Source organism: Populus trichocarpa, chromosome 5, assembly GCF_000002775.5.
Source record: "Populus trichocarpa isolate Nisqually-1 chromosome 5, P.trichocarpa_v4.1, whole genome shotgun sequence".
Taxonomy (NCBI): Eukaryota; Viridiplantae; Streptophyta; class Magnoliopsida; order Malpighiales; family Salicaceae; genus Populus; species Populus trichocarpa.
The window spans coordinates 23,293,575-23,314,680 of NC_037289.2; the positions used below are offsets into that span (position 1 = coordinate 23,293,575).

The 21,106-nt window shown below is 33.8% G+C and overlaps 3 protein-coding genes across 5 annotated transcripts; 1 reads left to right on the top strand and 2 right to left on the bottom strand.

The window, feature by feature from the left end:
- The first annotated feature begins 8,958 nt into the window (after positions 1-8,958).
- LOC7477648 (B-box zinc finger protein 21) lies at positions 8,959-10,631 on the top strand. The gene is made up of 3 exons (XM_006383666.3): positions 8,959-9,385; positions 9,471-9,932; positions 10,066-10,631. Exons 1-3 carry the CDS (start codon positions 9,200-9,202, stop codon positions 10,351-10,353), a joined length of 936 nt encoding a protein of 311 aa, XP_006383728.1. The 5' UTR covers positions 8,959-9,199; the 3' UTR covers positions 10,354-10,631.
- A 3,510-nt stretch (positions 10,632-14,141) lies between these two features.
- On the bottom strand, positions 14,142-15,992 carry LOC127905372 (glycine-rich cell wall structural protein). The gene is made up of 3 exons (XM_052453252.1): positions 14,837-15,992; positions 14,702-14,772; positions 14,142-14,656 (listed from the first exon to the last, which is right to left on the bottom strand). Exons 1-3 carry the CDS (start codon positions 15,156-15,158, stop codon positions 14,516-14,518), a joined length of 534 nt encoding a protein of 177 aa, XP_052309212.1. The 5' UTR covers positions 15,159-15,992; the 3' UTR covers positions 14,142-14,515.
- A 410-nt stretch (positions 15,993-16,402) lies between these two features.
- Positions 16,403-19,456, bottom strand: LOC7477649 (uncharacterized). Of its 3 annotated transcripts, none has more exons than XM_002307659.4 (4): positions 19,289-19,456; positions 18,272-18,518; positions 17,268-17,360; positions 16,403-17,166 (listed from the first exon to the last, which is right to left on the bottom strand). In XM_002307659.4, the coding sequence occupies exons 2-4, from the start codon at positions 18,436-18,438 to the stop codon at positions 16,641-16,643; spliced, it is 786 nt and encodes a 261-aa protein (XP_002307695.2). In that variant the 5' UTR covers positions 18,439-18,518; positions 19,289-19,456; the 3' UTR covers positions 16,403-16,640. The 3 variants fall into 3 exon arrangements, with proteins under 3 accessions (XP_002307695.2, XP_024458041.1, XP_024458042.1); XM_024602273.2 differs by having other exon boundaries at positions 18,272-18,923; positions 19,289-19,454; XM_024602274.2 differs by having other exon boundaries at positions 18,272-18,737; positions 19,289-19,449.
- Positions 19,457-21,106: the final 1,650 nt, after the last annotated feature.

Below are 21,106 nucleotides of genomic sequence, written 5' to 3' on the forward strand. Positions count from 1 at the left end.
GTTTTATCTCCATTTTTCTGGTTTTTATTTAGAACCTTAAACAGAAGTTTTAGTTAGCACTTTTAAAAGAAAATAGATTATTTTCTGCAGTATTCTGGGCTGGATTATTTTTTTTAATGTGAAAAAAATATTCAGATGTTTTTAATATACTGATTGATTTAATGTGATCTAGTCGACTTGACATGTCTAAAAATAACCTGAATGACCGATAAAAATATAATTTGACTAAAAAAAATCAAGACACATCTTCTTTTTTTAAAATATTAAAACAAAAACATAATAGATTAACTAGGGTTAACCTATTAAATATTCTATTACTCGGATCATAAAACTTTCATAACCTATAAAAAACACATAAAAACAGTTATTAAACTCAATTCTCAATCAAACCAATGTTTAAAGATAAAATTGAAAACAAAATTCAACTAAAAAAATGAATCGAGTTAACCTGGGTTGACCTGTCAAATTTGGGTCATGAGATCATGATAATATCATAGAAAAAAAATCAAAATAAATTGTGAAACTCAATTCTCAATATCAACCTGATATTGAATGATAAATGTTTTTTTTTAAAAAAAATCAATTAAAAAAGAACACAAAAAACCACCTGAGCCAATCGACCAAACTCGTGATCTGAATCATGAGATTGGGATAACCTCATAGAACGTAAATTAAAACAAATTATGAAGATTAATTCTCAATAAACTCAATATTGAAGGATAAAATTGAAAAAAAATCAATTAAAAAAAGACAAATTAAAAAAACTCGAGCTAATCGGCTTAATCTGTGAACTGGGGTATAAAATCGTGATAATCCCACAAAAAACGAATAAAAAAAATTATAAAGTTTAGTTTTCAATTAACTCAATGTTAAAGAATTAAATTGAAAAAAAATCAATTAAAAAAAACTCAAATCAACCTTGTTAACTCGTAAAACTCACAACTTTGATCATAAAACGTACGGTAATAACCTCATAAAAAATAAATTAAAAAATAATTATAAAGATTAATTCACAATAAATCTATTAAATATGTTGAAAGATAAAATAGAAAAAAAAATATTAAAATTAAAAGAAAAAGTCCTTGAAATTTTGAGAGCCAGAGTTAAAAATACCATGACATTTCATTATTTATTCCTACAGTAAAATACCAAGATAATTTAGTATATTTTGCATTAAATAATAATAATAAATAATATTGTTTCAAATCTTCTGAAAACGAAGATTTGGCATCACATGTCTATCTCCTTTGCTCTAGAAAAACGACAAGTGAAATGTTCTCTATCTAATCCCACTTTGATGCATTATCACCCCTCACCTATAATATGTTTAATCAGTCTGTGCCTCTGTGCTGCACTGCGCACGCTGCTAATTTCAGCTGAATGGGTTAGTGGGTGTTGGGCTCCATCGAAGAATTCTTTATTTTCTCTCATCAGGATTCGATCAGGTTGTTAATATTCTTCTTCTTTTTTCTTTTTTTCTTTTTTTTTAACATGAGTGGTTGGTGTTTTCTGCTAGGGTTTCTGTGCAAAACATTGTTTAAGGTGATCTAGATCCAAGACTAATAATAGTAAAGCATTGTATTTATCAGTTAATAATATCCTCTAGTATTATTTTTATAGCGATGTACTTTACGATAGTACTGATACCTTGTCTCTTAAATCGTAGCTCCTCCATGTGCACTTCTTTTATAACCTGCATGGTCATTTAAAAACCCGAACATGGCCACTCCTTTATGTCCATCACTAGGGCAGTTTTCTCAATTTGTGCTGCAGAGTTGAATCATTCAACTGGAATTCTCTCCCCTTTCAGACATTAATTTAGAATTCGATGCTCCCTAGAACTAATTAGTTTACGTACCGTTGGAAACTGTAATATTGGGACCAGAACATGGGACTCTTGGCCCTCAGATTTGATATCCATTCCATCAAGCGTAGCTATTCAGACCACCCCCACCCCACCCCAGGCAAGCTGACTATGACCATCGATCTGGGTTAAAAACAACAAGTTGCTAATTTCTTATGAACTCAGTCAGTTCTCAGATTCACTTCAATACCCGTGATCAAGTCATGGGCTAGGCCTGACAAAGATGCAAACTTGATACGTGGAACTAGCTAGGCTTGACGAAAATAATCATCTGTCTATCCTTTAATTACAATACTATTTTGATACTTCGGGGTTGCACTTTGATGCCTGTACAATGATTTTTTGGGCCACCCAGTGTTTTGTTGATATTGATGTTTTCACGTATCAATAGCCATTAATTTCGCGGAACAACTGAGATCAGCTTCTCCAGAGAATATATAAGTGGTTCTTTCCCCTGCTGTTGTTTTTTGTGCACTGCTTAGTAGCAATAAAAATGCAAAATAACCTTCGATCGATGCAGCCTGGCGCCAGTGCCTGGGTTTGAATCACTCACATAGCAGACAATATTAAGACATCTACATGTCATGACCAGCCTATGAGCATTCTTTGATTTTTCTAAACGAGCAGCACGCTGGATCATCTCATTCTGTGGTAGCTCGGGCCTTAATTGCAGTACTGAGGTCTGAGCTCTGAGGTGATCAAATCTCCTTACTCTTGAAACCATTTCTTAACCAAAGGTATTCCCGCAGTTTCGAGCCCACAATGATTGAGGTTTCTATCAATTACTACTACGTACTGTGTCTCACAGGAGTTAGTATAGTAAATATTCTCCTCTTAGCATAGTTCCGACTACACATGCAAGAATATTGGCCACTCCATTAAATACTCCGCCCACGTCTTCATAGAAATCATCTGTCACAATCGATTACGTACCATTTGCACCTTGGCAACTCTATGAAGTACTCTGCTGGAAATTACCTTTATTGTTTCTTTACATGTTTTTGGTAGAACGTATGCTGTGTTAGGAGAGCCAATAATTTCCCACATGTGGCCTAGCCCTTCTTACAGTGAGCTGTTTTGGCCAATACGCTCGAAGCTACCACAGAGTTGATTAGTTGATCTTAATGCAGCTTTTAATATGGAATTAATTTGTGGTCCTCTCTATTAGTGGTTGGGTGGATCCAGGCTCAATACAGACTTTCTCCACTCCAATCCAGCTTGGTGGTGTAATAAAAGCATACCTAAAAGGATTCATTATTCAAACATCGTTGTATTTACAGAACTTTACTTGTCTACTTGATAGAGTAAGCAGCATGTTTGTCTGGTATTGTGATGGTGGTGTAAGCCTATTTCTTTGGCATATTGGTAAAAACCATCCTTGAAATGGTTTTGCCATAACTCAGAAAAGCTTGGGCATTTTGAGTTTGGACGCGTCAGAAAAGCTTGCCACTCCAATCCTTGAAATGATTTTGATTGAAGAGACAAAAACAAAAATATAAATTAAATTTATGATCTTTATTATAATTTTGAAGTGAATTTTTATATTTTAAATTTAAAATATACAAAAAGACATACCCTTTGTATCCTCATTGCCTTCGTAGTAGAAAAGGATACCATCTCACATGAGTTTTAACCCCTCATCATCTTCCCTACAAGGTGACTTTTCCATGAACAAAACTGTGTCATTTTAGTTTGAGATTGGTCCAAATTAAGCAGAGAATACCTAGTGACGTATGAAAATTTGTTATATGTCTATGTAGACCTAACCAATCAAAATATGGAATGGCGCAATGAATTCCATCCTTAAAATTGGTAAGAGTGATATCAGGAACTTGGAGAGTTAACTTATAGCTACACAACCACTGCGGGAGGCGAAGAGACTGCCATTGCGAGGGATAGCTGCAAATTGTACAGAATCAAAGACCATAATCCGTAGAAATCCCTTAGTTTCTGTCCAGCAGTAGACCTTACCGGACGCATCCAATGTTCATTATTGTTGACGATTATGAGGAACCTTTCCGGCAGCAAAGAGTTTGTTCTTGTCAGTTCTAGAATATTGTTACTGCTTAATGAATATGAAGTGTATCCCCACCCTCCCACTCCCACAAAAGCCCATACTTTACCAGCCAATCCTAGATTTCTTGTGCAGTACAATTCCTTCCTTCCATACTCGATCGGTTAATTATACCCACAACATTTCTCAGCATGTTACCTTTCCTCTCCCTCCCTCCCTCCCTCCATCGATGTACAAACTTGATAGTAAATGCATGTCACGGGATTGAGCTTTCAATGATGGGGACCATATTTCAACGATATACTTCCAAGTTTCTGAATTGATACATGATAACCATTGGCGGGCAGTTTCAATGAAGTAGAAAACAAGATAAACAGTAGACATTATTAGTCGGTGACTGTTGGATGTTAAGTACTTTTCATATACATGAATCCCTCAATATTATATATACCACCATGCCAACTAACATTAAATAAATGTGTTAGTGACTTCAAGCTGTCTAGTGTTGCTATTATTTTATATATATTTGTCAATCATTTCGAACATGAAATAACTTTGAGATTATTATATATTATCACGGTGTGATGATATGACTCGTTGATTAAACATGATTATTGCTTTAATTAATTTCTGTTATATATCAACTCTTGCTTTGTTATGACACATCCTCTCTCTTATCTTTATTTTACATAAGCCAAAGCGAATTTTGTTATAAATTAAAATATTCAAAGATAAAAAAATATCGAAAAGATTTTCAAAATGCATGATTTTATCCATCATAAAGCTATTAATTAACCCTAGTATTACGTACTAAACATGAGTAATAAAATGGGAAATTTATTCTTTTCAAATTGAAAAAAAAAACTAGACAATCATAGTAACATAGTATATGAAAATAAGAATTTAAAAAAAAAAGAGAAAAATTGCATTTATTTTCTAAAAAAAACTTTAATTTGCATCGTTATTTCATAAATCCGCTAGCAAAATCAATATTAAAAAAGTATATATATTTATAAAAGCTAGACTCTTATTATTATGAGTTGAGACTATTATTTAGTAGTAAATTCTTTCAAAAAAAATCTCATAAAGTCCTGCTACACTTTTAAGTATATATTATAGGTAACATCTAAGCATACATTTATCTGTCCTTGTCCCAGGGCCTAGGGTACAGATTCGAGTCCATAATACCGTCCAGATGAACGAATTAGGATCCAAACATGATTAAAATATTCGCGTCTTATCACTGCACAGTGATGCCGACAACTCTTTTTGCCCATCTTATGTTACATTTCAACTTTCTTAGAGAGAGATGGAGAGAGTGTAGCATCATTAGCTTGATCATCATATTTTTTTTTGACAGAAAACGTGTTGCTTGTCCTTCTTGTGTTGGAGTGAGCCCAGCATAGTGTTAATTCTTAATCTAGAGTTATCATATCTTTGTCACTTTAATTAGATTGTGAATCTAGTAAAAAGTGTCACCTGTCAAGTGATAGGTTGAGATCTTCTTAATATAACAAATTAGAGCAAATAATAAGGTAAATAAATCTTAATTTTATTTAGAACTATTGCTACTTAGTTTAAGAGGTTTATTGAGAGTAAGAATGGGTTTGCTACTTGGGTTGTTATTATTTAAAGGTTCAAATTAAAGGGAGATTAATTATAAAAGAGATTCTCAAGGAAAATAAAAACTTTCAATTAAATTGTTAGAGAATAATATAAATTATATCTTGAAACCTCACCTAAAAACTTAAGCTTTTAGATTAAGATAGTTCTTTGACATGGTATCAGAGCCTTGATGATTAAGCGATCATGAGCTCGAATCTCATCATCCCTATTTATTTAATAAAAATTAAGCACACGGTAATCTGGACATGTGTAAGTTTCAAGTCCAAAAAGTTTTTATTTAAGGGGGTGTGTTAGAGAATAATATAAATCATATCTTAGAACCTCATTCTAAAAGCTTAAGTTTTTAAATTGAGATAGTTATTTGATACAAATTACTTCATGAAAATTAATATTGAAAAAACTTGTTCTATACAAGAAAGCTGATCAAAAGAGCTAATGCTCTTGAAAGCGTTGAAGGCTGGACTGGTTTTTCCTATTTAACTACTGATCATACATCACGTCGACTCCCACCCAACTGCTAAATCCTTCCCGTTAAAGGAGGACGTGGGAGGTCGTTGATTGATCCTCCCTCTTTTATATATGTGCCATCTCAATTATATGAAGTGTTTGAGGTACTATAGGCTAAAAAATTAAGTGCTGATCTAATCGCTAATTAAAAAAACCAAGCCCAAATACATTAAAGAAACAATGAATTTTTTTCTCACTATATATCAATTTAGAATTTATTAGAGAATAATATAAGTTATATCTCAAAATCCTACATAGCAGTTTAAGTTTTTTGGTTGAATTGATTTTTTAATATAGTATCGGAGCTTTGATAACTAAATGATCACGAGTTCAAATTTTACTATTCTTATTTATTTAATAAAAATTAAACACAAGGTAACGTGAGTTTGTGTAAATTTCAAGTTCAAAGAGCTTTTATTTAAGAAAATATATTAGAGAATAATATAAATTATATCCTGAGAACTCACTTAACAATTTAATCTCTTAATTAAAATAATTCTTTAACAGGTTATATATATATAGTGTATCGTAAACTGCTCTAGAGGTATAAGCCACAAAATATAACAGGGGAAGAAAGCAACGGGAGTGGATGGCCATGAGCTGACACCTCCTCTACATTTCGAGGCAAATATACATATTACAGAGACCACAGCTCTAGAAAAACAGTAGAGACACTTATTTTAGCACCAAAGAATTGCTAGAGTTCATAATGCACGCCTGCCTTTAAAGGCATCCCGCGCTCCCCAATTACAACAAAGGGATCAGAGGTCCCCTATATAGCCCTCGACTGGGGGTGGAGTGGAAGATATTTGATCTTTCCTAGATGGGTCAGGTTGACTTGATCGGAGATATTTCTCGTATGAGAAAATATTTAACAATGATTGAACCTGAAGTTGACAATTGACATCATTTAGCCTTGCTGCACGTTGATCAACTGTGTGTGATTGGTAGTAGTTTTTTTTTTTTTTTTTTATTGCAAAGCTGGATGAGAAGGATATTGATGTTATCTTAGTGGTAACAATAAAAAAAACCTCTTTTCCACGATATATTTTGTTTTATATTTCTGAAGATCTGAAATGGAAAATTGTTCATAATCATTTATTTTCTTAATCAAATTGTATTTAAGGTTTTTTCTTAAATTAAGTAAAGTTATCAAAAATAAATTTGTAAAACTAAGAAAGTAACTATTATGATATCAGTAATCACTTCAACAACACCATAAAATTTCTTAAAATTACCATATTAAATAATATATTTTAATTTATGTTTGCTATTAATTTACATGGTTTTATTTATTGTTTCAGAATCAATAACTTCAGTAATTTTTAAAACAATAAAAGATATCTCTAGATCATGCCCTCTCGGCAAAAGATCATCATCAAGACATCAACCTTAAATTGGTAGATTTAGGAAAATAAGATTTATTGAATGATATAGTTTAAAGATTTGAACTCAAATGAGAAAACAAACCTTATTAATTAATACCTTTTAACCTAATTAGGGTTTATTAATGGCTTATATAAGACTAATCATAGCCTTCATATACCAAAAAAAAAAAAAAAAAAAATTCGTTGTAAAGCATGACCATCTAGTATTGTTCTAGCCAAATTTGGCAGTCCAACTTGGTGTAAGTTAAGGCAATGTTTGTTAGTAACTCAACATCTCTATATCATCAAAACTCCTCGATGCGTTTTTTTCCTTAACATGTACAAAATTCTGACAAGGACAACATGGGCAGTCACCGTCCCTCAGAGGGAAAAGACGACTTGAGGATTTGATTCCGCAGCTAAACAAAAAAAAAAAACAGCTAGGCAGAGTGTTCCTTTTATTTTTTTATTTTTTTTAATATGATTTTTCAAACTAATTTACATACACCTCAACTAATTTTATATATCTCAACTAATTTTACAAACTCTAAAATTAATAATTAACAACCATAAAATTCAAATTTAAAATAATAAAAAATATAAATTTTTTAATTTCAAGCTTTTATCACTTGTACTACTAGATCAACTAGATGCTTAAGAGTGGTGCTAACATGGGATCTCATGACCCAGTTGCTACTGTGCTATTCTTAAACATGGGATCTCATGACCCAGTTGCTACTGTGCATGGGCCTTGTATTACAGTACCTTGTATAATTCAGATAGAAATGACAGGTACTAAAATACAATCCTTGGCTGCAGATTTTCACAGAGCCCAGAGGATTAAAAACGTAGAAAAACTTAAACCCTAGCAACTCATAATATACCCACATGTCTCTCTGTTATGACAATATGACACCGTTTGTTGTTTCGGTCTGTTTTTTAAAATTTTTATTTTTTATTTTTTTAAAAAAATTAAATTAATATTTTATTTAGTATTTTCTATTATTTGAATGTACTAATATTAAAAATTAAAAAAAAATTATTTTAATATATTTTAAATAAAAAATAATTTAAAAAACATTATCTACCACCGTCAAACAAGCTAAAAAGTGTATTATGTATAATTTTTTTATTTGTAATTTTTTCAAATGATTTTTAGAGAGTATTTTAAAGTGTAACAATTTTTTTAAAGTACTTTTTACTTATAAATATATTAAAATAATAATATTATTTTTTTATTTTTTCAAAATTTATTTTTAACATCAACTAATCAAAATAGTCTAAAAACATAAAAAAAATATTAATTTTGGCCACCATGCTAAATCTGGTGGAACCAATTCCTTTGTTTTGTTCTAAAAAAACCCCTCTATTTAATTAAAATATGCAAAAATATTTTATCAATTTTTTTTTAAGGTTTTAGGCTTAAATAAAATCGGAAAAACCTATTAGTTTGAGCCCAATGAATTCCCTTTAAATGAATAAAAAAAATAAGGAAAGATTTAACCGAATATTTTAAATTTAATTTGCCAATAAATATACAAATTACAAAGTGGAGTGCCGAGCATGATTTTTAGCCAAGAAAGCACGGATCCTCGGAACCTTCACTGTCTGTGCTTGCGTTCCTGATTACTGATTTGATCTCACCTATTCATCCACTCATGTGGTGCTAATATTATATTTATCATCTCTCTCCCTTCCCTTCCAAATTTTAGCCCACCCCACCGTTTCTCTTCTTATTTTTTCTCCTTACCTTCTCTCTCCTCTCCCTGTAGGAGCAGATTATAACTGGCTTGATCTGAACATAGAGAGAGATAATACTCGATGAAGATCCAGTGTGACGTTTGTAGCAAAGAAGAGGCCTCGGTGTTTTGCACCGCTGACGAGGCAGCCCTTTGTGACACTTGTGACCACCGTGTCCATCATGCCAACAAGCTTGCTTCAAAGCATCAGCGTTTTTCCCTTCTCCATCCTTCCTCAAAAAACTTCCCCATCTGTGATATCTGCCAGGTTTTTTTCCCGATTTGGCTCTTTGATTATTCATTTCTTGATAAATCTTTCTGGGGTTAATTGATTTCTTGTCTACTTTTCTTAGGACAAACGGGCTTTCTTGTTCTGTCAACAAGACAGGGCGATTTTATGCAGAGATTGTGACGGTCCAATACACACAGCAAACGAGCATACCCAGAAGCATAATAGGTTTCTTCTCACAGGAGTCAAGCTCTCTGCTACATCTGCTGTTTATATGTCTTCCTCTTCCTCCGTTACCAGTAGTGGCGATCTTGTTCCTGACTCCAAGTCTCAAAAACAGCAGCAGCAACAATTAATCAAGAAACCTGTGTCTGTTGCTCCAGTGAATTCCAATCCACCTGCAGTTCCCAGTACCTTGTCAGCAAACACAGTAATAAACAAGGACGGGGATAATTTGGTAACAAGTGAAGGGTTTGGTTCGACAACAAGTAGTACTATATCAGAGTACTTGATGGAGACTCTTCCTGGCTGGCATGTTGAAGAATTTCTTGATTCCTCTTCCACCACTCCATTTGGTTTCAGTAAGGTTTGCATTTGATTCTTTCCTTCTTGGTCGATGATCTACTAATTATTACAGTTTTCAGCTTTATTACCGAAAGGGGGAAAATTGATTACTTTGATATCTTGCTTGAAATTTGAGAAATTTATGTGATTTGTAGATTGATGATGGTCTCTTGCCGTATATGGACACTCATGATCTTGAACGCAATATGAGTTCTTTCTCGTCAGAAAGTTTGGGGCTTTGGGTCCCCCAAGCACCAACTCCTCCTCTATGCACATCTCAACAATATTACTATCCACAATTGGTAGGGCAGAGTGGATTCAAGGAGACAAAAGAGAGCACAAACATGAAAGCTAACAGAAGGTTAACAGATGATGCCTTCACTGTTCCACAGATAAGCCCTCCATCAAATATTGGCTCCAAGAGATCTAGGCCCTTGTGGTAGGGCCAAATTTTCATAATCTCTTTTAATTACCAAGATCAAGGCCTTATGCTTTGTAGTTTTGATCGCATGGCTTCCAGTCAAGTTTCTTTTTAGTGTTTGGGTATGAGTTAGTCTTCTTGTATATCACCAGCTTCTCTCTGCGTTGTCTATTCCAAACTGATTTATGGGTTTTGTTTGTCCTTTGTACTTGACAAGGTACAGCCATCTTCTGCAAATGTGAATGAGATTTTTAGATCTTTTTTCTTTAGAATGAAAAATGACTGAGAGGGTGTTTTACACATCCTGTGTTCAAAGTGTTAGTGTTATTCGCTTCAAAAAGAAATTAAATGAATATTTTTAATATACTAATATCAAAAATTAAAAAATAAATCTTAAAAAATATCTTATACCACAATCCCTTACCGTTGTTCAATCTTGCGTGCATGGAATCATGTCCTGAAAATATCAAAGATGAATGAAACGACAAATTTGTCCTTTGTCTTAAACAAATCAGAGAAGTGACAGTTTAAGGAAGATAATTATTTTTCAAAAAAAAGCTAGCAACTTTGAAAAAAAAATTGAAAATTAAGTTAGTAGTTAAAGCGACAAAAGATTTAAAAAAAAAAGAATAAAAAAATAGCATTTTTTTTTTAATCTAAGAACGCTCGTCTACAGATAGAATTAGAATTTGATGATGGGAGGAGATAATCTAAACGCAAGCAGATTAAATGGTTTTTACGAATTAAGACTGGAAATTTTTTTATTAATTTATTTATTCTTTATTTATTTTTTTCTCAAAAAATGCTGATCTCAATAGCATTATTTATTAAGATGTGTTATTTTTTAAAAAAAGTTTCGTTTGTGCCACCTTTTAAAAAAAAATCGACTGTTTTAGTTTGAAAAAACACCCAAAAGAGAAGTCTTCATTTCTAGATTTGACACTGGTGGGCACTGTAGAAGGGAACTTGGATAGAACAAGGAGAGGATAAATATGGTACGATGATGATAAATGAAGATGATAGTGATCGGATAAGGAAGACGATGACGAATAGTAGTAAAAGTGGTCTGATCTTGTCCTCTAATGCACAATTTCATTTACAATTAGGAATTTTGTTTATTTGGATTCCCTCAGGGATATTCACTTAAACATCACACTTTCGGTTAAGTCTTTTCACGACAAGGTGGTGGTGGTGGTGGTCGCAAGGTGGTGGTGGTGGTGATTGTGGTGGTACGTGGTGAAACAAGCATTCTCTTCTTCTTGAGTAATCTGATCCCATGGCTTGCATCGTGTTTTGAAATTTGAATCAAAGTCAAATTTGGTTAGGTGCTAGAAATTATCATGATCAAATCCCATCCTGAATGAACATATTCAGCCCATTTCTTAAAAAAAATAGAAGAAAAGATTGTAGCCAACAAAATCAAAGAAGTCTCCGTGTGACCATAGAATCTGTAGAGAATAATTTAAGTGTTTTTTTTTTTTTTTTTAAGTGTGGTGGATTATGTTTTTTAAAAATATTTTTTATTTAAAAATATATTAAAATAATATTTTTTTATTTTAAACATTAGCATGTCAAAACAAACAAAAATATTTTTTTTATTTCAATATTTTATCAAGTAAAACATATTTTTTAAATCCACACTTTGGTATGGTATTTTTCAAAATAGTTTTTGAATTGAAAATATATTAAAATAATTTTTTTAAAATTTTATTTATTTTTAACATCAGTACATATCAACCGTAAAAAAATACTAAAAAAAAATCAATTTAATATTTTTTTAAAACAAAAAATACTCTTAAAAAATATTTAAAAACAAAAAAAGAAGTAATGACAAAGATCACCAACTAAGCACTAACTAAGCCAGCCTTTGCAAACGGAATATAAGCTAGAATAAATCCACCGTAGCAAGAATATGTGATAGAAGTTGCTAGATGGGAAACTTTACTGTCCAATTTCGAAAAAACGACAATGATATCAAATTAAAGAGCCCCTTCAAATTTATCAATATTCCAATTTGGTTTCTATAGTTTAAAATTTCCTAATATCAACCCTGGTGTCTTCAAATATCTCCCATATGGTCCTTGACCATTAATCATCAAACGAAATCCAAAGCAAGGGAACCTTTTAATTTCGGTGGAATTTTTTTTTGAAATTCAATGTTAGAAAAAATGGGCTCACCATTAAGTCATTTAACGACTAGGGGCCACATCATAATTTCTTAGAAACATCGGGGTGGGTACTACAGAGACCTAAACTATAGGGACTGAAGTGGAAAGTCTTCGAGTTTATAGGAGTGAAAATGTAGTTTATGAAAGAACACCAACGTGAAAAGGCCAGGATCCTCAATTCCAGGATCCTCAATTTTAGAATGGCAGGTGAGGGTACAAGTAGTCTAGGGTCAGTGACGTCAGCCTCGTCATGCTTCGGGGTCACCCAGCTCATATGATAACGGTGGAGAATAAGGCTTTATGTGAAGGCTTTTTTTTTTTTTTTTTTTTTTGAAATTATGTTCCGGTACATTTGAAAATTTATTTTTGCTTGTAGAAAATGTTTTATTAATGATTTTTATGATTTTAATATATTGATGATAAAAATAATATATATATATATATATATATAATTATTTAAATATATTTTTAATCAAAAAAATTTTTTTAGAAAAACACTTTGTATCCAAATATTAAACTAAAATTTTAGTATTTATTTGTGAGTATGGTACGTAGAAGTTGTTTTTTAAGTATTTTTAATATATCAAAATAATATATTTTATTTCTAAAAATTTATATTTACATCAACATATGATCCAAGTATAAAAAAATAATTTTAAACTAAAAAAAAATAAAAAAACTTCAAAAACACCACAATGCTAAACAAACAGGACTAGACAGTGCGAACTGCGTTTCGTCTGAAAAACAACATTTTTCGATGGTTTATTTTGTATGAAACGCAGTTTTCACCACCGCAAGAGCACTGCATACCGGCTTTAAAAATAATAGCAATTCATTAATTGTTTTAATTCTCGGCCGGAAGCCCTAAATTGCTCTTTGTAAAGAACACTTGCTAAATTCACCTCTATTAGAATAATGCTTGGATGGACAGAGAAACGCAATTTCACACAAGTAAAAATGATAAGAATGGCTTCGAGGGTTTTTCTCTTTTTAATCCTTCGGAGGGGTTAACGAGAGTGTTGTCTTTCGCAGTCAAAGAAGTAGACACTGCTTTATTTACTTTCTCAGCGTCACAAAAGATGGGGGGGGGGGGGGGGGGGGGGGGGCATGCTCTTCCTGAATCCTATCCCTGCAACAGCTAGTGGTCTAATATACAACAAAAATTGGAGTAGATTAATTCGACTTCAGCGATCCTCCATAAGACTTTGTTTCTCTATCCTAATCTTGTTCCATTAGGCTAGCTAGGCTGGGGGCGGCCATGTTTTTGGTCACATACTAATGTCCAAAGTGACTGTCGGTCGGTCGGTCGGTCGGTCGGTCTACCACGGACTCGCATTCAAGTTCCTATTGTCTTATCTCCGATATGTATTTGTCTGCATCTCTTTACGGCACACGGTGCTTTCTTTTAAATTAGGCCGATTCCCTTGACAACGAGTTACAGGCCCAGTTAAAATCCATAAGCGAACTTGATGAGAGCAGATCCCAGATTTGGGCCAACTCTCAAGCCACCCAGAGGAAGTAGACAAGATCCAGCATCAAAGTCATATGTGGTAACTTATGACTAATGTGCCCAAAGGATGGCCTGTAGAAAGGCTCAGTGCCGGTCCAAGTAAAGAAACTAATCTGGAAAAGGAAATGAGAGTGAAAAAAGAAAAATCATGTCCATCAGAATTCAGAAGATCATTCTGCGTCCATTTCACATTAGCAAAATGAATCAAAACACTCATTAGAATCTTGAAGCCATGTATCTTCGATGAATGGCAAGCCATATCCAAGAGTTTCATCATCCATATGCCAAGCAGCATGCATGCATGCATGCAACATATGGTGAGACAGAGTCATCAGGTTTTCCATCCCCGCATCAAAAACAGCATCAAGTCAATATAAAGAAGACAAGTAGAAACATCCAAATGCCAAAAACTCTTAGCACACACCACTTAGTTTACTTATTGAGGGCACAAATCAACCTACCTAATCTGACAAACACCAAAAAGAAAGGTACTCTTTCATCAATCATCAAGGACGTCGACAATGAGCCTTGCACATGTGTTGGCAGTCGTAGAAGCAAGGGCCTCCACAATGAAGAGGGCAATCTAACCTCATGCCTTTACACCTTCCTTTTCCCGTGCATTGTGCAAACTCTCCGAGCTTGTAGTCCTCGTTACTGAAAACTCTCTTCCTATGCATCCGGTGGTTGTTAACGCCTCTACTGCCTCCTCCCCCTCCTTTCCCTTTCCCACCACACCCCCATTTATACCAACCACCGCCTCCTCCTCCCCATCCCCATCCACTCCCACCTCCTCCCCCACCCCCACCCCACCCCACCACCACCACCACCTCCCCCACCCCATCCCCATCCAAAACTGCCCCCGCCACCTCCACCGCCTCCCCCTCCCCCACCTCCTCCCCCACCACCACCTCCTCCTCCTCCTCCTCTATAGTGTCCACCATACCTGTTTTTGTTGTCGTTGACAACAGCTTCAGTATTAGAAGTTTTGTTTTGACTTCCTTGTAGCTTGGTAGGATCTAAAAAAGTGACATTGACTTTGGTCTGATCATCAGCAATGCTGTTCGTTCCCTCGTCACCTCTCAACTCAACAGCTACCATTGCTAGAAACAAGAGAACAAATAAGCTTCTCCTTCTCGTCCGTATCTCCATCTTTAATTTTTTTAGTGCCTTCTTTCAAATTGATTTGCAATTATTTTGCATTTTCATGCCATCGCTCCATAGGTTTATATAGCACTCCTTTGACAGTTTGACAGCTAGATTTTGGACCCCACTTGATTCAGATCTCTAACTAATTAAGTGAAGCAAATCCACCTCCAAACAATCAAAGCTAGTTCTGTTGGTCCAAAGAAGAAAAAGACCGTGCCTTACGGCTCACTTTTGTCCCCACCTAGTTCGCAAGGAATAAGATAAACTAAAACCCTGCACTCTGCATGCAGCAAACGCGCCCACCCTTGTCCACTACGATGGCATGCGTTACTGTAGTCGTTAAGATATATAGCTGTACATAGCGTGCATGTTCTTGGTCTTTGATTGGGTGTAAACTCAAGTAAACAAAGAGTGAAGATGACTATAAGAAATTCTAATCATTTGATTATTTTTTTTACAAAAAAATGGAGACTGATTGCTTGATTAGACCAAACCAACAGAGCTAACTTGTCTCACGATACCCAATAGTGCTTTAATTAGCATGCACCGTGCTTCTGTCTATTGCTTGACAATAACGTTTGAGAATTGAAGTGTGTGAATGAAGTTGCAGTCCATAGAGAACTGGTGGTGGAGGTAGCTTGAATTTACTTGTGTATAAGGTTCCTTGCGAAGGTATACAAATTGATTGATTTCAGTGTGTTGGTACCATCATATGCTTCTATTCTAGGTGGAAAATATTTTTTTAATGAATTGAATGTTAGGATTCAGGCTCAAGTTTTCTTGCAAGCACCCACTAGTTAATTTATTTCATATTGGGTTGTTAAATTTCATATACCGGTGAAGAAGATTTTTAAATTGATCATGCATGCTCAAATACTGAAAACAGATTGAGCTACTGTTCAAATTAATGATGACGATGATGACTGAAAAAACAAGGCAATAATAAGTAGAGACATAAAAGTACCTTCTCCGTTGCTATTGAAAGCTAGAACAGAAAAGGCCCATGCATTGATGCGGTTTAACACCTACTTTTCTGAAAGAAAATAAACACTCTGGTTCCTACAAGATATGGATAAAAAAAACACAGAGCAAATTCCGAGTCAGATTTATGAGTATTTGTTTTGAAGTTATAATCTGCCTTTTAAATTGATTTACACTACAAGATAATGTTTTTTTAGATGGAGAGCTTGCATTAACATGCCATTTTTGTTACCATAGACTTTTATCCTCCAGATCAAAGCAAGAGCAGAAAAAATAAGGAATGCATTGTGGAATATAGCATAACAATTCTGCTGTTTTCAGACTGTGAAAAGGACGATTCAAATAGAATAGAAGCAATCCTCTCATAAAATTTGCTACAAAGTGAAACCATCTTCCTGTAGTTCAAATTATGTAGATTGCATGTGAGAAACCATACAACTCATCACTGTCAAATGTTTTAGCTCCTTGCCTCTCAAAATCAAACACGGATCGATTTATGAAGTATCAGTACCTTCGGAAGGCTATTCTCCCTGATGGGCACTCGATTGCCCTGTGGCCCCTCCCCCCGCAATTGTGGCAGATAATCATGGGACCTATACAATCCCTGCTCATGTGGCCCACCTGATTGCATGTACGGCAAATCACATCCCGATAACTGCTATTACGACCCCAGCCTCCTCTGTCTGGAAAACTATTTCCCCTTGTGCATTGCCTTGCCACATGCCCAGAAATGTTGCACAAGTTGCAGACAGGCTCATTCTGACAGTCACGTGCCATGTGGCCAGTTTTCCTGCAGTTCTTACATGCTTTATCATTTGTGCAGTCAGCAGCAAAATGCCCTGGCTTGTAGCAATTGTTGCACAACCTCACATCTCCAGGTGAAGGCTCAGGATTTGGGCAATCTTTGGCACGATGTCCAGACCTGCCACATGCGTGGCAGATGCCCTCATTCGGACAGTTGCTTGCTACATGCCCAGGTTCCCGACAGTTCCAGCACTGCAGTTGTGTGGTGCACTCAGAAGCAACATGCCTGAAAAAAAAAATTAAAGATGCAGAGCTGAAATGCTTATCCAATGTATAAGAACACGGGATCAGAAAGCGCAGAAAATTGAAGGCAGGAAGAATTATTACCCAGGAAGACCACAGTTGTTACAAACAGCAGCATTGGGGCATTCTCTTGCAAAATGACCAGCCCGCTTGCAATTATGGCACAAATTGGTTTGGCTGAAGACAACCAGCAAAAATTAGAAAATAAAATTACCTAAACCTAAAGCTCATGCATCTAACTAACCTCAAAAAACACCCATCACTGTCATTCACATCCATTATAGTTATTGTTTCACAAGATTTAATTTAAACAAACAATGGTTCTTACATTTTATACCATTGCAGAAAATGCCCACCAGGAATTAGACTCGGTGATGGGTGTTTTTATCTGTTTTTTTTTAGTGTTCAAACCAAATATCAATGAAACTCAACTCTTAAAACAGAATGCAGTATCCAACTGCAATAGAAGAAAGAATGCAAAAGGAAATTTTTTGTCGAAGTTGCAATAGTGTAAAAACTTTATCCAAAAATGATAAAACAGGAAACTGATTGTAACTGTCAGTTCCTTCTTGACTCTGATTTTTTTTTTCAAAATGATAGAAGATCCTTAAGAACCAAAAATTGACACCAACATTGAGCAGAAGTAAACTTGATTGTTTTGTTTACCAATTGCATGAAAGATAGAAGGTAGAAATAACAAAAAAAAATTAAGCCAAAAACTCCCTTGATAAGACAGTAAAAATCTTAAACAGCAGTAATGTGAGGATGTCATGAAGGAGTATATTAACAACTTTCAGAACCTTAAGAAACTAGATGCTTCATTGGCATTAAAAGGTATATTGCATTAACAACCACAGCCAACAAGGGCGGAAAAAGAAAGGAGTTTCCAGCACTCGACCATAGAGCACAATGAAAGCCTTCAAAAAGCTTACAGGACAAAGTGTCACAAGGTGCTCCTTTAGCATCTAGACACACACTACTAAATCTGCTGCTTAGATGCAATAAGTTCAAAACCATCCTCCCAATGCATGTAAACGGCAAACAATCTAAAGAAAGAGAAAAGAAAGAAGTTATGAAAAACCAATAACCTGAAACCACGATCACGGTCACGTTCACGGTGTGTCTCTCTCCTATAAGGACCATCACGATAGGAATTACGCTGAGATCGAAATCTGCGATCTCGGGGACTCCTACTCCTGCTACGGCTCCGACCCATACCCTGACTTCTGCTACTGCTCCTGCTACGTGAACTCATTTCTCAACCTTTTACTAATCACGTCAACCACCACAGTTTCACAAGCCCACCACCAAACTTCCACAGCTACTGCAGCTTCCCTGTGAACATTGATCACACCCAAAATTATCTGCATTCATTCACCTCATGCTCCTATTTTAACCTTCAAACAGAAACACCAATTTCCCAACACTACAACAAAATCCTCGTCCAACAACCACCACCCAAACTAAAAATTCAATACATCCAAAGCATACCATGTAAACTTAAAGAAACATTTCTTCAACCGAAACATACTCTGGACGAAGATTTATGTACCTCTTCAGGGAAAGAATTGTTCGGTCAGTTCACACTTTCAATTTGTGAACACTATGAGCATTGCATTAACTTGACACACAAAACCCCAACCATGCAACAAATCACCCACATGTATAATTTACCTCCTATTTCGTAAATATTCAAACCAGGATTATTTTTTTTCACAAACCCTTTCTGCAGCAATTAATCTAGTATGACGAAAACAAAAAGAAAAGGTTGAATAAATAGAAGAGAACGAGAGAAACAATCTAAGAACATAAAATAGGTTATCTGTAGCTAAATCAAAGATTTTCTCACGATGAAGCAACAGGCAGAAACAGACTTCGAGATTTGAATCTGAGCAATTAATGCGTTTTTGACGAAAAAATAAACATGAATGAGCAAGGAATTCAAGAAATCCAACCTGGTTCTCTGAATCCATAACTTGATCATTAAAAACAAAGATAAAACCCTAAAATCCGTTAAAAAATAGCTAATAAAAAAATGCAATCGAACCGGATCTTGATTTTGTATATCAAATTGGGAAAAAAATTTGAGAAAAGCATATACCAACCTTGTGGAGGTTGAAGCAGAGGGGATAGATGTTTGGCACTCACAAAATATCGTTTGCTAATGTAATGAAACGAATTTTGTAAATAGTTGCTGGAGGAGGGGAAAGAATCTTGTAGGGCCGGTTACGGCGTGTTTGAAACTTTAACCATGAATGGAAATGGACACGTCAACTTCAGTCGGCGTATGCGTTCAACTGATATGTCATGGTAATTTTATGTTTTTTTTCTCATCGATATAGAAAACATTGTTTGATTAGTTATATAGCTTTTGTTTTTTATACTCAACTAACATGTGATTTCAAAAAAACTTGTATATAATTATATTTTAAATTTTTATTTTATAGAAATTAAAATAATATATTTTTTATTTATATAAAATATTTAAAAATATTAATTTATATATAAAAATTTATCTTATAATAATTTTAATTATGAGTATTTTTTTAAAATTATTTTTTAAAATTATAATTAAAAATATTTTAAAAAAACTTGTTTTGTTTTAAATTACAATTATGAACACTATCATGGTCAAACTCACTCTATAGCAAATCTTTTATCAAAGTTTAATGGTGACTTTTGTTTTTAGAATAACGATTACGTGTAAAAAAATTGCATATACGTGCCTTTTTTTCAATTTTCATGTATTTTAATATATTGTTTTTATATAATACAAGCTATATAGTAATTTATGAACTTTTTCTCCATTTTTATAACAGTTAAATATCGTTTAATTACTAGATTATAATAAATAAAAATTAATATAATAAAGATAAATAAGATATATCTCAATGTACTTCATGTTTTAAAAATATAAAAATTTACTTTGAAATTATCATTGAAAATATATTTATTTTATATTTATATTTTTATCTTTTTAACCAAATATATATATATATATATTATTTTTTATTTTTTTGTATATTGGGTTAAATTTTCAGGTCAATCAGAATCCAATAAAGCTTTACAAAAATACCAATAAACTCGGATGGGATAAAAAGGGGCATATATATAATTTGAGGGGTAAATTGGTTATTAGAGCAAAAAAAATCCTTCTTTTAAAATATTGTTACAGCTGCAAACTCAGAAGCCACAAAAATAGCTTGTAAAGCCTTCATCTTCTTCCAAAAATTTAAGGAAATCAACCATAATTGAGAGCTCTAAGTGAGATTGAGTTGGTATTTGAGAGAAAACATATTAAGAGCAGATACTTTGACAGTTATATCTCCATTATACACTGTTAGATTGGGCTGCCCTTTGGGTATGTTGCTCTTTGTTATGTATGCTACATTTCAGCTAGAGGGATTTGCAATACCAGGCTCTATGTAAGAGATATGACATTTGGAGCATTTATGGATAAAATAAATTTATGTACAATCATGGTCATCGAACATCTTCTTCTTCGTCAACTGTTGGATGAAAATGTAATTTTGATAAATTGTTTGTCCAGATATTATTTGAAGTTTGAATGATGGAGATCAAAAACGAACACTCTAGACATAAATTGTTCTTCCTGAACAACATGTCTATAATTTTTAAAGTCAATTTGGTTTTATTCAATTTGGTTTTATTCCAATATTTTCCTGACATGAAAGGATTAATTATGTATTGATTAAACAAGTTGGGTACATGTATTAGGATGGAATATCTTGAAATGAAAAGTATACTTGGTATGGTATTGTAAAAAATAATTGATAAGTGTTAAAGTGGTGACTGGAAAGATCGATAAGGTTTGTATGTATTCTGATAAATATACTATGACAAAAAAAATTTACATTAATTTTTTTAATATATAATAAAAAAATGTAGAAAATCAGGATTGT

Bases quoted from the DNA above. Each gene is read 5' to 3' on its own strand.
- LOC7477648 (XM_006383666.3), top strand. From the start codon at position 9,200: ATGAAGATCCAGTGTGACGTTTGTAGCAAAGAAGAGGCCTCGGTGTTT. The intron at 9,386-9,470 runs GTTTTTTTCCCG...TACTTTTCTTAG, and splicing joins CCATCTGTGATATCTGCCAG to GACAAACGGGCTTTCTTGTT. The intron at 9,933-10,065 runs GTTTGCATTTGA...TGTGATTTGTAG, and splicing joins CTCCATTTGGTTTCAGTAAG to ATTGATGATGGTCTCTTGCC.
- LOC127905372 (XM_052453252.1), bottom strand. From the start codon at position 15,158: ATGGAGATACGGACGAGAAGGAGAAGCTTATTTGTTCTCTTGTTTCTA. The intron at 14,773-14,836 runs GTGGTGGTGGTG...GGGGATGGGGAG, and splicing joins ATGGGGATGGGGTGGGGGAG to GAGGAGGCGGTGGTTGGTAT. The intron at 14,657-14,701 runs GTTAACAACCAC...TTCAGTAACGAG, and splicing joins GGGGAGGAGGCAGTAGAGGC to GACTACAAGCTCGGAGAGTT.
- LOC7477649 (XM_002307659.4), bottom strand. From the start codon at position 18,438: ATGAGTTCACGTAGCAGGAGCAGTAGCAGAAGTCAGGGTATGGGTCGG. The intron at 17,361-18,271 runs GTTATTGGTTTT...GGTTGTCTTCAG, and splicing joins GACCGTGATCGTGGTTTCAG to CCAAACCAATTTGTGCCATA. The intron at 17,167-17,267 runs GTAATAATTCTT...TTTTTTTTTCAG, and splicing joins AACAACTGTGGTCTTCCTGG to GCATGTTGCTTCTGAGTGCA.